This window comes from Chiloscyllium plagiosum, chromosome 1, assembly GCF_004010195.1.
Source record: "Chiloscyllium plagiosum isolate BGI_BamShark_2017 chromosome 1, ASM401019v2, whole genome shotgun sequence".
Taxonomy (NCBI): domain Eukaryota; kingdom Metazoa; phylum Chordata; class Chondrichthyes; order Orectolobiformes; family Hemiscylliidae; genus Chiloscyllium; species Chiloscyllium plagiosum.
Genome location: NC_057710.1, coordinates 3,233,574 through 3,249,301, shown reverse-complemented (window position 1 = coordinate 3,249,301; position 15,728 = coordinate 3,233,574). Strand labels below are relative to the sequence as shown.

General features: G+C 41.7%; 1 protein-coding gene across 1 annotated transcript in view; it reads right to left on the bottom strand.

The window, feature by feature from the left end:
* Window positions 1–15,728, bottom strand: part of znf638 (zinc finger protein 638) — a 173,599-nt gene that overhangs the window by 17,905 nt on the left and 139,966 nt on the right. Inside the window, exons 18-19 of the mRNA XM_043691939.1 lie at window positions 6,199–6,233; window positions 3,989–5,312 (exon numbers count right to left, since the gene is read on the bottom strand). Of these exons, the coding sequence (XP_043547874.1) occupies window positions 3,989–5,312; window positions 6,199–6,233 (1,359 nt within the window). The remainder of the gene's footprint in view (window positions 1–3,988; window positions 5,313–6,198; window positions 6,234–15,728) is intronic.

Here is a 15,728-nt window from a genome sequence, read left to right as displayed (position 1 = left end):
GAAAGGGAGAAGGGGAGAGTTAGAGAGAGAGAGAGAGAGAGAGAGAGAGACCTGGAGGGCGAGAGAAAGGGGAGCGACATGCTGACAAGAAAAGTGCATGAGAGAGGGGCCAGTGATGTGCTGAAAGGGAGCAGACTAGTGCAGATGTGATATGGCAGGCAACATATTGTCCCAGTACCTGGTATTGGGACAGACTGTGCAATGGGTTTGGAGCTAACTATGAATTAAGATGCCGATGTTAAAAGCAAGTTAAAGACAAATGGCGGGAGGTTCCACAAGAAATGGTGTTTTGGGATCACTGCTGTGCATAAACCATTTCTATTCTGGATTCTCAACTACAATTCAAAATTGAATAAACCACGTTCTGAGGTTCATTAATACTGAGGGATACTGTGGCAAACTACATGGAAATGAACAAACTTACAGAAAAGATGCACAGTTTCAACATTTCTTTTTTGTGTAATGAAAATATATCCAAATTGGACAGAAGTGCAAGTAGCTAAATCACGACAAGTAGCAACAAAAGTTTGCAAGACTATAATAAAAGCATCAGAGTCTTGTTTCAGAGGAGTACAAAGCAGAGAAGTATGCATTGAAACTTGGTTAGACCATGCAGAGTACTGTGAATGTTTGTGGTCTACAAATCTTTGAAAGGATAGAGAGAATGGAGAAGGTACAAACAGGTTCACAAAAGATGATGCCATTATAGGCAGTTATACACGTAAGAAAAATCTGAACAAGCTAGTGCAGAGGACTGAGGTATGATTTGTCGTAAGAGTGCAAAGTCCTCCAGGTGCTCCAGTTTCCTCCCACAGTCCAAAAATGTGCAGGTTAGGTGAATTGGCCATGCTAATTGTGGGCGGCACGGTGGCACAGTGGTTAGCACTGCTGCCTCACAGCGCCAGAGACCTGGGTTCAATTCCCGCCTCAGGCGACTCTCTGTGTGGAGTTTGCACATTCTCCCCGTGTCTGCGTGTGTTTCCTCCGGGTGCTCCGGTTTCCTCCCACACTCCAAAAATGTGCAGGTTAGGTGAATTGGCCACACTAAATTGCCTGTAGTGTTAGGTGCAGGGGTAAATGTAGGGGTATGGGTGGGTTGCGCTTCGGCGGGTCGGTGTGGACTTGTTGGGCCGAAGGGCCTGTTTCCACACTGTAATGTAATCTAATCTAAATCTAATCTAATCTAATCTAAATCGCCCATAGTGTTAGTTGAATGGGTCTGGGTGGGTTACTGTTCGGAGGGTCGATATGGACTTGTTGGGCCGAAAGGCCTGTTTCCACACTGAGTAATCTAATCCAAAAAAAACCCACAATTCATAATGTAATATGTTACATAAGAAACTCAGAATAATTGTCTTTACCCAAGAGCAGCAAAGCAGTGTAACGTTACACAAGAAATGACTGATGTGGTGGCATGATGCATTTTGGGGGAAGCTGGATAATCACTAAGGAAGAGGCTAGAGATTAATATGCTGACAGGACGACATGATGAAGAGTGAGAGGAGATTTGTGTCAAACATTAACACCAGAATGGACCTCCCAGGCTGCATGGCCTGTATATGTGCTCTGCACTTGATGGAACAAGCTGAGAATGCGTGACATGCACAAATCACATGATAGGTGCTTCTAGTAAAATATCACTTTTAACACTGACAAAGCAAGGACTTATCAGGGCAGGCGACCCAAAGAACTGGTTAGAGAGATATGTTTTAAATAACGTTTTAATGAAGAGTGGTAGAGGGGTTTTAGGAGGGAATTGCTGAGTTTTTATTGCCCTGGCAGCTGAAGGTACAACTTCCAAATTAAAAGCAAGCAGCATCTAGGATGGTTATAGATTGCATTAATGTGAGGTTATGTAGCTGCCTAGACTTTGCTGCTCTTGCTCCAGTTAAATACCAGGCACATATATCACACAAAGCTATGTAAAGGAAAAACAGCCATACAATCTCAAGTTTTAGAGGTAGTACTTGTCTGAAGGTTGGAGGAAGGCAAACCAAGGATGACTTTTCTCTGTAGTTGGCTCATGTGACAATAATAAATCAATTCAAATGACAAAGTTGAAAACTTTAAAACCTGAATTTTTGCTGGACCGGAAGCGAATATGGGCTGAACATTGGATGATGCATTAACAGCACTCAGCCTGAGTAAGGACTGTGATGAAACTGTCACTTTAACAAGGTGATTTTGCCCTTTGTGTTTTTTATTTGAGGAGAGATTGTAAAGGCAGAGGTGCTAAGGAGTTTAATAACAGCTCTCCCAGTTCAGGTCTTTTTTTAGTTTTTTTAAAGCTGTATCAGTCACAAGATGTGACAGTCCAGAAGAGTTGCAAGCTCCAGTAAAGGATTCCTCTGACCCTCTCTGAAATACTTCTCTGGATGTTGTTCCTTCCTATCTGTAAGAATCTGTTTTTGAATTTACCTTTTGGCAAGCCGTGTTTTTATGGGATGCTACTGTATCGGAACAGATAATTGGTTAAGTTGCTTTATCAGGTCGGTTAAATTACTCTAAATTCTGCTTTCCTTTGTTCATGTTTCAACTGTAGTGTTTAAATAAATTCTGTTTTGCTTAAAGCAAGTGATTTGACCAGGTGCATCACGCCTGGAACATCCACTTCACATTTAGCACAAGGAAAAGTTAGGGTCTAGGTTACCACCTTAAAATATTTTGAAAGGGTCTGGCCTGGTCCATAACAGGACGACTTTTGTTTACGGAGAGTGAAAGCTTAGGTCAGCATGAATACTTTGCAGTGGTTAAGTCTAGAGGTCAGAAAGGCATGGATGACTGTTAAACCACATGAGGTGAGCGTAGAGTAAAATTGGCAAGTAGCACTCTTATTGATGGCATGATGCTTGGTTGGTTACTTACCTTGGGGTAAAGTGAAACACCAAGAGCACAAAAAGCTGATTCCATGTCATACAGTGGCCAGGAAAGAGGTTGGTGGGGACATAGAGGATGGAGTTTGTGGCAATAACTGGAGACAAATAGCAAAGGTGTCTTCCTAATATTTGTAATTCTGGATTACAAATATTTGTAAATTAAATATTTGTATTCCAGAATCAGAGATTGGATTAGCGGATTGACAATTTTGACCATGTGGGGGTCAAGATAGATAGTTAAGTAGAGCTGGGTGTCATTAGCAAACAGGTGAAAACTGATGTCATCTAAACGCAACAAGTAGGTAAGAAATGAGAGGGGCCAAGGATAGATCCTTGGAGATATTTGAGGAATATGATATGAAAAGTTACATACAAGTTGAGAAAGATCAAATTAGATAGTTAACCACAATGGCAGACTAGCATTCTGATGACTTTCTCAGATCTACAGTAGATGGCTTCACATTATCTCACACTGACCTCCACCTGTCACATTTAATCTGTCAATGTCTCTTTTCAGCTTTACGCTCTCAACTGCACTACTCACCACAGCTCATGGCATACTGTCACCTACACACCTCTATGTACAACTCAAATCCTTCACTCAAGACATTGCTCAATGTATTAAAAAACTGAAACCCCAAAACAAATCTCAGGTAGGCATCACTTAAACATACCTTACCAGTCAAAATCTTGTCTTTATTACAACACTCATGTTTTCTCTCTCTCTCACACACATAACTAATTACCACCTTTTTTGTTTAATAAAATTTTATGAGCCATAAATTTTAAATTCTACCAAGAAATCACAGCCACACTCTTAGTCTATGCTCAGTATAAAAAATACATATGGAGAGGAGAAACAGGAGAACCAACAGTGTCAGAAGCAAAGCAATGAGCTGTGACACCTGAATGGGGAAAGGACAGCAGAGAGAAACCCAGGTGGTTAACAGTGCAGTTGCATTTCAGTAATGATCATAGTATGGAGATATTTGACTAATAAGCTGTTTCTCTGTCAGTCATACAGCCAACAACAAAAGGACAAGATCTGCCTTTGAGGGGAAATTACATATACATAATCAACACCCTGAAAACTTATCACTTCAAACATTTACCTTGCTCCTAGATGATGATTTATGATCCTTGTCCCGTGGATGCACAGAGATATGTCTGCGATCAGCCCTGGATTCCTTCTCCCTCTGATGTAATGAGGTACTCCTGCCACTTCCCTCTCTGTTGGAACGATCTCTGGAGGAACTTCGACCTCGAGCTGGTGTACTGGATTTGCTAGGTTCCTTTGCCAAATGCTCCTTTTTAGCAGGAATAACTTTCTTCCCATTAAATTTTGAGGCACTGCTCTCTCTGCTTCCTGGTTTTGCCACTACAGACTTTGGGGGTGCAGTTTTGGTAGTAGTGGGGGAAGAAGCTGAGGTTTTGGGTGGTGATGAGGCAGCTGGAGTGACAGGTCTCTCGGTCGTTGGAGAAGCAGTGGCCTCACCAACAGGCATGTCTGCAGGAGGGTTTGCAGCTGTCTGTATACCTGGCGAACTGGCAGTGGGTACCATGGTTGGAGTTGTTCCACTCAAGTTGCTAGGGCTACTTGCTAAATCACTAGGGGTTGATGCTGGTTTTGTTACTACACTGGCAGAAGCATTAGCAGCAATGGGCTTAGGGATGGTATTACTGGTAACTGGCATAGGTTTAGAGACTACTTGCGCAGGTGATTGGCCTGGTTTGCTGGTGGGAGTTGGTGCAGGTTTAGAGGCAGCATTCACCCCGACTGCAGTGGACTTGGCAGTCGCACTGTCTGTGGCCTGAGAAGGTTTGGTCACTACACTGGATGCAGTCTGGTCCGGTTTGGTAACCGAGCTGGAAATGACCGGCTTAGTTGCCACATTCAAAGGGATTGCACCAGAAGTAGGTGCTGGCTTGGCAGGTGCATTCACAGCAGACACTGCAGGCTTGGTAGTAGTGCCTATAGCAGCTGCAGGTTTACAAAGTGGTTTAGCAGTTGCACTGGGAGTAGCAGGTTTGGATGGTGCATTTCTGCTGGCCAGATGTGGTTTAGCACCAGCTGAATTCGAGGCCACAGGCTTTATAGGTGTATCTGCAGGCATCTCAGTAGCACCAGGGTTTGGAGATTTAGTGGTGAGTGGTGCACTAGCCACATTCGCAGTGATCACAGAAGGTTTAAGAGCGGCAGCTGATTCACTGACAGTTGCAGTGACAAGGTTCTGTACAGGTGTCTCTGTTGTTGTATTTGTTGTTATCTCTGCAGGTGTCACCCCCAGAGTTAGATTTACTGAATCTGATGTAGCTTGGTCACTTGGAGTCTTCCCAGCTTTCTCATGATTAATTTCAGTCATTTCAATATCTTTAGATTCTGCAGATCCAGATGTTTCTGTCTCCATTGGTTCAGGCACATTGGTGTTATTACAACTGAAAAACAAAATCACTTATAAATATTCGCTTGGACTGGAGGAGCAGATCATCCACTGCCCTTTCACAATCTGGAAGTTGCTCTCACAACATCGTTTGCCAATCTGGAACAGTGGGTCACACTCAAAACTATGAAACTGGAAGAAAATACGTCAATGTGATTTAGCAACTCAATGGGGGAAAAAAATCCCAAGGTTATGGCTCACAATAAGATTAATATTTGAATAGTGAATTAAAATGGATGCAGCAAAACAAACATCAAAACCAACCAAACATCAAAAGGAATCTTAATTGCCTTTACCATCCTCAGCCAGGAAGGCTTACCTTGACAATGGGTTCTGGAATGGTTATAATTTAAGAGAGCACCCCTAGAGGGAGCAGAAAGCAAAACTCATATTTGTCCAGTGAGCCTTGCTGTGGCAAGTGCCTGTTTGGGCATCAGACAGGTCAGGATGCTGACAAACTGCTGACGCACTGTCTCGGTAAGTACCTAAAGAACCTCACAGGTCAGAGTCTAACTTGGACTGTGGGGCAGAATTGTCAACTCAATGAACAAGAATCAATGATGGGGATAGAGAAATACAGCTATCTTAGAAACAGGTGTAGACCAAGGCTAATCATCCATTTCAATTCCACTTTACTGCATTATGTTCCTCGATGTTATTATTCTCCAGAAATCTATCAATTTCTGTCACAAATATATTCACTTATTGAACTGCCACAGCTCTCCAAAATACAGAAAATCAAAGATTCACCACTCTGAGTGAAGATGTTCCTCCTCACCTCAAACATAAAATAAGGGGTAGGTCATTTAAGACAGTCAGTTTATGAAATCTTTGAAGTCTTGCACCTGTTTGTAGCTGAATCAATATGAAAACATGCTTACCTCCCCTCAACTGCCTTTTCTGCCTTTTCTTCATTCTGTAATAAAAATTTTTTTTTTGTGAATTTACAACTCAAACCAGAGACAAACTTAACAAAAAAAAACATTTGAGGGAGTAATTCATGACAGCATTATGATTATAGTCACCAGCATAGTCTGTCTGGAGGTGGTGGTGGATCGAATTGAATTTATTGTCACGTGTACCAAGGCACAGTGAAAAGCTTTGCCCTGCAAGCAATACAGGCAGATCATAGAGTTAAATAGCATAGCTAAGTAAATAATAAGTGGCAAAAACATAGGTAGAGGCAAATGCTAAGAGTCTGTGAGTCGATTCAGTATTCTAACAACAGTAGTGTAGAAACTGTTGTTTCGAAACCGGCTGATGCATGTGTTCAGGCTTCTGTACCTTTTCCCCGACGGTAGAGGTTGTAGAAAAACATTGCCGGGATGATTAAGAACACAGGGATTTTAAGCTCTAACCTAATTCTCTCAGATAGGATGTATTGGGATCGAGGCAAGAGTGTGTGAAATGGCAAATGGAATCAAGCAGGCCATGCACACATAGTAGTAAATGAGCATGTCATCATTGTGCAGAGTGCCCCTTGTATACAGGATACCACTGGACACAGGCTTCCAGTGACAAAAACATCCCTGGATCATCACTCTCCGCTATTCAGCCAATGCTGGATCCAATTTGTCAAGTTTCCCTGGATGCCATGGGCTCTTATCTTCACTATCAGTCTTCCCAGTGGGACCTTGTCAAAAGTCTTGCTGAAGTCGAAGTAGACTATGTCAAATGAACTGCCCTTATCCACATACCTGGTTATTGCGTTGAAAAAATCCAATCAAATTGGCCAACATGACCTCCCCTTAAATCCAGATTTGGAGATGCCGGTGTTGGAGTTGGGCGTACAAAGTTAAAAATCACACAACACCAGGTTATAGTCCAACAGGTTTAATTGGAAACACTACCTTTCGGAGGACTGCTCCTTCATCAGGTGGTTCTTGATTAATGCCTGCCTCTCCAAGTGCAGAGCAAGTGTCTCTTAGAATTGCCTCAATAGTTTTCCCATCATCAAGGTTAGCGTTCTTGACAGTAGTTCCTGATTTATGCCTTGCTCCCTTCTTGAATAACTGGCTACCTCCAGTCCTCTGGCACCTCACCTTTGGCCAGAGGGGAGTTGGAAATTATTGCCAGCACCGTTGCTATTTCCTACCTTCCTTCACTCAACAGCCTGGGGTACATTTCATCTGGTCTTTTACTGACATTAAACCAACCAGATCAGTCAGAACTTGCTGTCTATGCTATTTCAAGTCTAATCTAATTTCTGACATCTTGGCTCCCTTAGCACTAACGACAGGGTTATTATTTGTGGAGCCTCCACTTTCAATATTTAATTGTCTACTAGTACTCATGGATGTGGTAGAACTGTAGAAATTTGATCTGATGTTAATGAGATCACTGAACGTCTGCTGATTGCCATGGAAATAGCTTTGCACTGTAGCTTCAACAGCTAGGCATCGCATTTGCAATGATAAAATCCCACATAACAGATTGTTAACTAAGGTAGAAGCCCACAGAATTGAGACAGTGGCAGTGAAATTGATTGAGTGGCAGGAAACAAAGTAGTGATTATGGGTAGGTATAGCATTAAATTTAGGAAGGGATACTGATAGACTAAGTGAATAGGCAAAATTGCGGCAAATGGAATTCAACATAAGCAAGTGTTATGTTATCCATTTTGGACCGAAAAATATAGATGAGGGTACTTTCTAGATGGTACGAAGTTAAATATATTGGATGTCCAGGGGACGTGGGAATTCAGGTATGGAGATCTTTAAAATGTCACCAACAGGTGCAGAAAATAATTAAGAAAGCTGGATGGAATGCTGGCCAGTATATCTAGAGGACTGAGAGCAGATCAGGGCACCAAACTTGAGGAAGGTTTTTTGATCTTGAACGGGCTACAAAGCAGGTTTACAAGTATGATACTTGCACTTCAGGTTTATGAGGAGAGATTGTACAAATTGGGTTTGTTTCTCTTTGAATTTATAAAGAGGTGTGATCTGATCAGTCGTCAAGATGTTAATAGGAAACAAAACTGGGTAGATGAACTATTTCTATCGGTTGGAGATTCTAGATGTAGGGGCATAATCCGAGAATTATGGCCAGACCTTTCAGGAGAGATGTTGGGAAACGCTTGTGCGCGTAAATGGCTATGGATGTTGGATCAATTGTTTACTTTAAATCTAAGATATATACTTTTTTTTAGGCAAAAGTTATTATAGGATATGAGCCAAAGGCAGGTGTATGAAATTAAGCCACAGATGGCCATGATGTCACTGGGTGTCGTAAAATTCTCTAGGGCTTGCTATGAGGAGAAAGTGAGGAGTATAGATGCTGGAGATTAGAGTTATTCCTGATGACGGGCCTTATGCCCAAAATGTTGATTCTTCTGCTCCTTGGATGCTGCTTGACCTGCTGTGCTTTTCCTGCACCACATTCGAGGGATTCCTATGAGTCTGATGTAGACCAGATCTTAAAAGGATAGGCGATTTTCCTATTTTATTCCTTTTCAACCTTTATTGCAGTTTGGTCAAATGCATAGCTTCTTCAGGCATTACAATTAATAGTCAGCCACTGTGCAATAGATTTGGAGTGACACGTGGGCTTTGCATCCCGAAGATCTTTAATGTACCGGATAGACTTTTCATTGTGACACATTATTAAGACTAGCTTTCAGCTTATAATTAATTTAAATTGCACCAGCTGCTGTTGGAAACACTTAGCCCCAGGGTTTTAGTCTGGGTCTCTGGTTTATTAGTCTAGTGTCATTACCGCAACGCCAACACCTTCCTATTTACAAGATGCACTGCAGTCACTGACAACGGTTGCTTCTACAACATCTTCTAAAACCCCATGGGAAGCAGGTGAAAGAGACCATCACCTCCAAATCTTGTATCATTTTGATTTAGAAATATATTGATATTCATTTTGAGTCAAGATCCTTGAATTTCCTCCCCAAACAGCACCAAGAAGTAACATAATCACAGTCATTCCTGATGAGTCTCCTATTCCACAAATTATTTACAAGAATAGTTTCCTAATTTATTTGTCTTCTCAAGCATTTAATAATACTCCTTTGAAGTGTCTTGGGACATTTCATTACAATGCTATTTTTATAGTTGTTTTTAATGCTTAGGGAGTATTTAGTCACGAACCACTACAAAATGTAATAGCGTAGACAGATGACATAGAAGCAGTGCTAGCAAAACTGCCCACTAGAGTGAGATCCAGATAGTTATACATAGGGACTGCTGGACAAGAAACTACCAGGGTTCATCTAGGTCACCTATTATCTTAGTAAGTCACATGATTTCATATTGACAATCATAGAATTCGTGTATAACAGGCTTCGCCAATCATGGGGTAAAAAAAACTCCAAACACTCCAATCAGGTACATTCTGTGGCACATCTCAAATTACTCAGCTAACAATGAAACAAGTTCATTTACATTTCCATAAGAAACCCCAAAATAGCAATTTCATCACACAACCTTCTTTTTCATAAGAATATGGCAACTTACACAATCACTTATCATCCAATTCACCCTGGGGTATGAAAGCAATGTGCTTTCAATTCACTTTACAATTCCTGGTCAGCCAATGGAGAACAAGTAAGTATTTAACATCCCCTTCTGGAACAGGCAAACACTCTGGAGTCAAACTACCTCTCATGCAGATAAACATGACAGCCAATTGCATAGCCTTGTTTCTCAGCCTGAGATGAGTATTCCTTTAACAAGCATCTAGTCGATGCTGGCCATGAGATTAAAATAACTCCTATACCTCCTATCCCACCAGAACAGTGACACGAAGTAGAAATGTAAATTACTTTGAGTAGGGCTTCACTTGGTGACCCAAGATGACAGCTATATCAACTGAACAAAGCTGCCCACTTCCGAAATGTAAGAATAAACAAAAGGTTTACTTTCTCTTAGCACAGATATACAACAATAGACAACATTGAAAAGGGGAGCAGCACAATTTTATTTGTAATGCTATATGACAGATAATTTGATGCATGAAATTAAGACAAAAATACACAGACAGCCTTTGCCAAATGTGGAAGCACGGTCACCTCACGCATTCTCCCCAGGTTAACGATCTCACTTACTCAGCACCAGGGCACAGCACCTCATAAAACACAGAAAATAGGAGCACAGATAGGCCATTCAGCCCTAGGTGTCTGCTCTGCCCATATGATCGTGGCTAATCATCCAACTCTATGCTCTGTTCCTTCTTTCCCATGCTTTTTTGCCTCTTTAGCCCCAACTCCTCCTCAAAAATATTTTGATCTCAACAACTACCTGTGGCAGAAAATTCGATAGGCTAAACACTTAGCGTGGGAAGAGGTCATTCTTCCTATCGAGACTGCACCAACCCTCAGAAGAGCACCCCACGCAGACCCCTACCCTATCCCCCTAACCCTGCATTCACCATGGTTAATCCACCTCGCCTGCACAACCCGAGTCACTACAGACAATTTACCACAGCCAACCCACCTAAACTGCACAACTTTGGACTATTGGAGGAAAGCAGAGCACCCTGCAGAAACCCATGCAGACTCAGAAAATCAATTGCTGTTACAGAGACCAGCAGTCTCTGTCGAAATTACAGAAAATTGCAGTCAGTGTCTATATTACAAAGAACAGTAGCTCTGTTTATATTACATTGAACACACTCTCTGTGTAATGCTGGAATTGAATGAGTGTCCCTGGTGCTATAAAGCAGCAGTACTAACCACTGAATCACCGAGCCATCCCATCCAAACCGACTCAGCTTCTCGTCACACATCAGTCCTGCAACCCAGAATTCAGGTTGGTAAACTTTTGCTGCATTTACTCCATAGTGAGGACATCCTTCCTCAGATAAGAGGACCCAAACAGCACACAATACCCTAGGTGTGGTCTCATTAATGCCTCATACAATTGTAACAAGACATCCCCACTCTTGTACTTGAATCCTCTCGCTATGAAAGCCAATATACCATTTGCTTCTTCACCTAGTAACGGGTGTACGAGGACACATAGGTCTCTCTGCACCTCTCCTTTTTTCAATCTTTTGCCACTCATAGTAACCTGCCTTCCTGATTTTGCTCCCCAAGTGAATAACCTCACATTCATCTACATAATACTTCATCTGCCATGTACTTGCCCACCACAGTCCAAATCACATTGAAGCAGCTACGTGGTCTCCTCACAGTTCACTCTCCCAACCAGCTTTGTGTCATCTGCAGACTTAAAGATTTTACATTTAGTTCCCACATCTAAATTATATTATGAATAGCTGAAGTCCAAGCATCGATTCCTGCAGTACCTCACTAGTCGCTGCCTGCCAATTGGAAAAAGATACATTTATTCTGAGGCGAGGCAAGAATGGACATTGGACCACTGGAAAACAAAGTTAGAGTAGTAATGGAGAACAAAGAAATGGTGTACTTTGATTTAGTCTTTATGATGGAAGACACCATCAGCATACTTCCAGAGAGTCAGGGCCCGTGGTGAGTGTAGTGGCCATCACTAAGAAGGTGCTGCTGAAGCTGCAAGGTCTGAAGGTGGATAAATCACCCAGAACTGATGGCTACACCCCAGAGTTCTGAGGGTGACAGTTAAGGAGACTGTACAGGCATTGGCAGTGATCTTCCAGGAATCACTGGAGTCAGGGAGGATCCTAGAGGACTGAAAATGGCTAACGTTAACACCCTTGCTCAAAAAAGAGATGGAAGACAGTTAGCCTGACCTGTGTTGTTGCTAAGATTTTACAGTCCATCATTAAGGATGAGATTTGGAATACATGAAAGTGCATCGTAAAATAAGGCTGAATCGGTATGGTTTCATCATGGGGAGTTTATGCCGTATCTAAGGAAGGATATGCTGGTAATGGAGGGGATCCAGAGGACATTTACAACAATGATCCCCGGGTTACATAAGGAGTGGTTGAGGACTCTGGGACAGTACTTGATGGAGTTTAGAAGGATGAAGGGGTCTCTCATTGAAGCTGACAGAATATCGAGAGGCTTGGATAAAGTGGATGTGGAGAAGATGTTTCCACTAGCAGGAGACCCCTGAGGACACAGCCCTTCAGAACTGAGACAGGGAGGAATTTATTCAGGCAGAGTGGTGAATCTTTGGAACTCATTGCCACAGAAGGCTGCAGAGACCTAGTCACATTGTATTTAAAACAGAGATATATGGGTTCTTGATCGTAAGGGGATCAAAGGTTATGGGAGAAGGTGAGATTTAAGATACTTGTGTTCTTTTTTAAATTGGGAGGAGAAAAAGATGTGAATTTTGTGGTGTAATATTAGTTTACAATATTTCACTTGAAAGGGTAAGGGAAATAAGATTTGCACGAAACTCAAAGAAGAATTGATCACGTTCTTCAAGCCGTTTAAAGATCTGTGAGGGAAGAGTAACAAGAGGGTCTAATTGACAGATCTTTCATATAGCTAGCACAAAGTTAATGGGCTAAATACTAGCCTTCAATTCCGTGCTGAGTTTGACCTGCTGAAGACCATAAGACTTCATAGAGTCATAGAGATGTACAGCACGAAAACAGACCCTTCGGTGTAACCCGCCCATGCCTACCAGATATCCCAACCCAATCTAGTCCCACCTGCCAGAACCCGGCCCATATCCCTCCAAACCCTTCCTATTCATATACCCATCTAGATACCTCTTAAATATTGCAATTGTACCAGCCTCCACCACTTCCTCTGGCAGCTCATTCCATACACGTACCACCCTCTGCGTGAAAAAGTTGCCCCTGAGGTCTCTTTTATATCTTTCCCCTCTCACCCTAAACCTATGCCCTCTAGTTCTGGATTCCCCAACCCCAGGGAAAAGACTTTGCCTATTTACCCTATCCATGCCCCTCATTCTAGTTCAGGTTTCTCAAGGTTAATATGTAGGTTCAGTTGGAAATTAAGAAGGTAAATGCAATTATATCATTCATTTTGAGACGGCTAGAAAGAAGAGCAGAGATAAACTGCTGAGGCTGAATTAGGTCATTTGGCCCATTTGGGTCAGTTCCACCATTCAGTCTTGGCTGATATATTTCTCAATCCCATTCTTCTACATTCTCCCTGTAACACTTGATCCCCATACTCATCAAGAACCTATCTTCTCTGTCTTAAATATACTCAATACCTTGGCCCCCACAGCCATCTGTGACAATGAAGTCTAAAGATTCACCATGCTTTGGCTGAAGAAATTCATTCTCTTCTCAGTTGTAAATTATTGTCCTTTCTGAGGCTGCACACTTGGGTTCTAGTTCTCTCCCACAGTGGAAATACTTTCTCCACACACAGAATATTGAGACGTCTGGATACAGTGTAAGTTTCAATGAGATTCCTCCTCAACCTTTTAAACTCCAAAACGTACAGACCCAGAGTCCTCAACTACTCCTCATGTGACAACTCTTTCATCTCCATGATTATTCCTGTAAACGACCCCTTCCAATGCCAGCACACCCTCCCTTAGGTATGGGGCCAAAACTGCTCACAATATTCCAGATGTGATCTGCCCAGAGTTCTTATACAGCCTCAGCAGTATATCTCTGCTCTTCTTTCGAGTTGTCTCAAAATGAATGATATCATTGCATTTACCTTCCTAATTTCCAACCGAACCTACATGTTAACCTGAACTAGGACTCCTAAGGCCCTTTACACTTCAGATTTCCAAAGCCTTTCCCCATTCAGAAAATAGTCCACACCTCTATTCTTCCTAGCAAAGTGCATGGCCTTATACTTTCCCACATTATATTCCACTTGCCACTTCCTTGACCACTCATCTAACATGTCCAATTTCAACACAGCCTCCTTGCTTCCTCAACACTACCTGCCCCTCCACCAATTGTCAAGTCATCTGCAAACTTAGCATCAATGCCCTCAGTTCCTTTGTCCAGATCATTAATGTGAATAGTATGGTCCTAAAATGGAGCTCTGCAGAACTCCACTAGTCACTGGCTACCATCCTGAAAAATACGCCTTTCACCAGTCAGAACCTTACCCCTAACACCATGGGTTTTTATCCTATTCAGCAGCACTTTGTCAAGGCCATATGGGAACCTGGGGTTAGTAGCAGGTTGGAGGCTGGGATTTTTTTTTTGCCCATTGACATGAATGATGGTGGCTTTGACAAATCTGGTGTCTATTCCTGGAATGGTTATAATTTTTGTGAAGTGCCTAACTGAGTCATATCACAGTTGAAGGTGACATCTTAGTTTAAATCCATCACAGGAGCTGTAGATTAAAAAGGTTATTAATTTCACTAAGAATTTGGCCAGAGGCAAGACAGCCTACATTGGCTTGTTTTCTCATGTAATGTAATAGGTGGGAGACTAAACACTCAAACATTAATCTTTGGGTCCTGACCAAATAAGGAACCTGTTTCTATGTTGTACATATTGCACCCCTCTGTTACATGGTGAATCTAAGACTTGTAATCGAAGTTCTTCTCCTGAAACAAAAATGTAAAAATTCCCAATTTTTCTCAATCTTTCAAATCTTTCTAATCAAGAACTAAGGTTGAGTTTACTGAACGTAACTTTAAAATGTGGTCATAGTTGTCTCATTTTTCACAAAAATTAAAACTAATAGGTTGGCAATCTCTAATGCAAAAAGATCACAAAGAATGAAACTTAATTGTGGGCCCACATGTACTACCACACACTACATAACAGGCTATCTGACTTATGCAGGTTCACTGAAAATACTGCCCTGTTAGCAATACTTCTGTGTTCTTTCCCCAAGGCCCTGTAACTTTTTACATTTTCAAGTACTGATACAGTTTTCTCTGTTGAAACTACTTGACTCTTCAAGCAATGCATTCTGGGTCTGAACAATTTCCTGCATCAAATACATTCTCTTTCTCACCCCTCTAGTGTATAAGCTGTAATGCCATGCTCTCTGGTTACTGACCCACCTGACAATTCTAAGTTTCAACAGACCTACTATTATCAACAGTACTCGTACTTTTCAACACTCTTATTAAACCTCCCTATAATGTTGGATGGATATCTCAAGGGAACCAATTGCTTTTCTTGCATGGAATCTTATCAAGTTCTCTGGTCCCTACATTGACTCACATTCCTTTCACCAAAATGAATTACTTGTTGATGGGCAGCCTCCCTGGAGTCCAGAACAAAGCTCTATATCTCTGCAAGTCCTCTGATTTGATTAGTGTTGTTTCAAAATACCTCTCTATGCCCAAAGTAAATCTGCTTCAATATTTTTAGTTTGGATGTTGCTAACAAGGTCACTGCCAATGATTAATTTTTAATTACCATGGGAAGAAGCAATGAAATACAAGCATCTGTACAGAAATTGCTGGAAAAACAGCAGATCTGGCAGCATCTGTGAAGAAAACAGTTTTCTCTCCATAGATACTGCCAGACCAGAGTTTCTCCAGCAATTTCTGTTCTCTTTGTTTCATATTTCCATAATGTACAGTTCTTTACTTCATTGTAG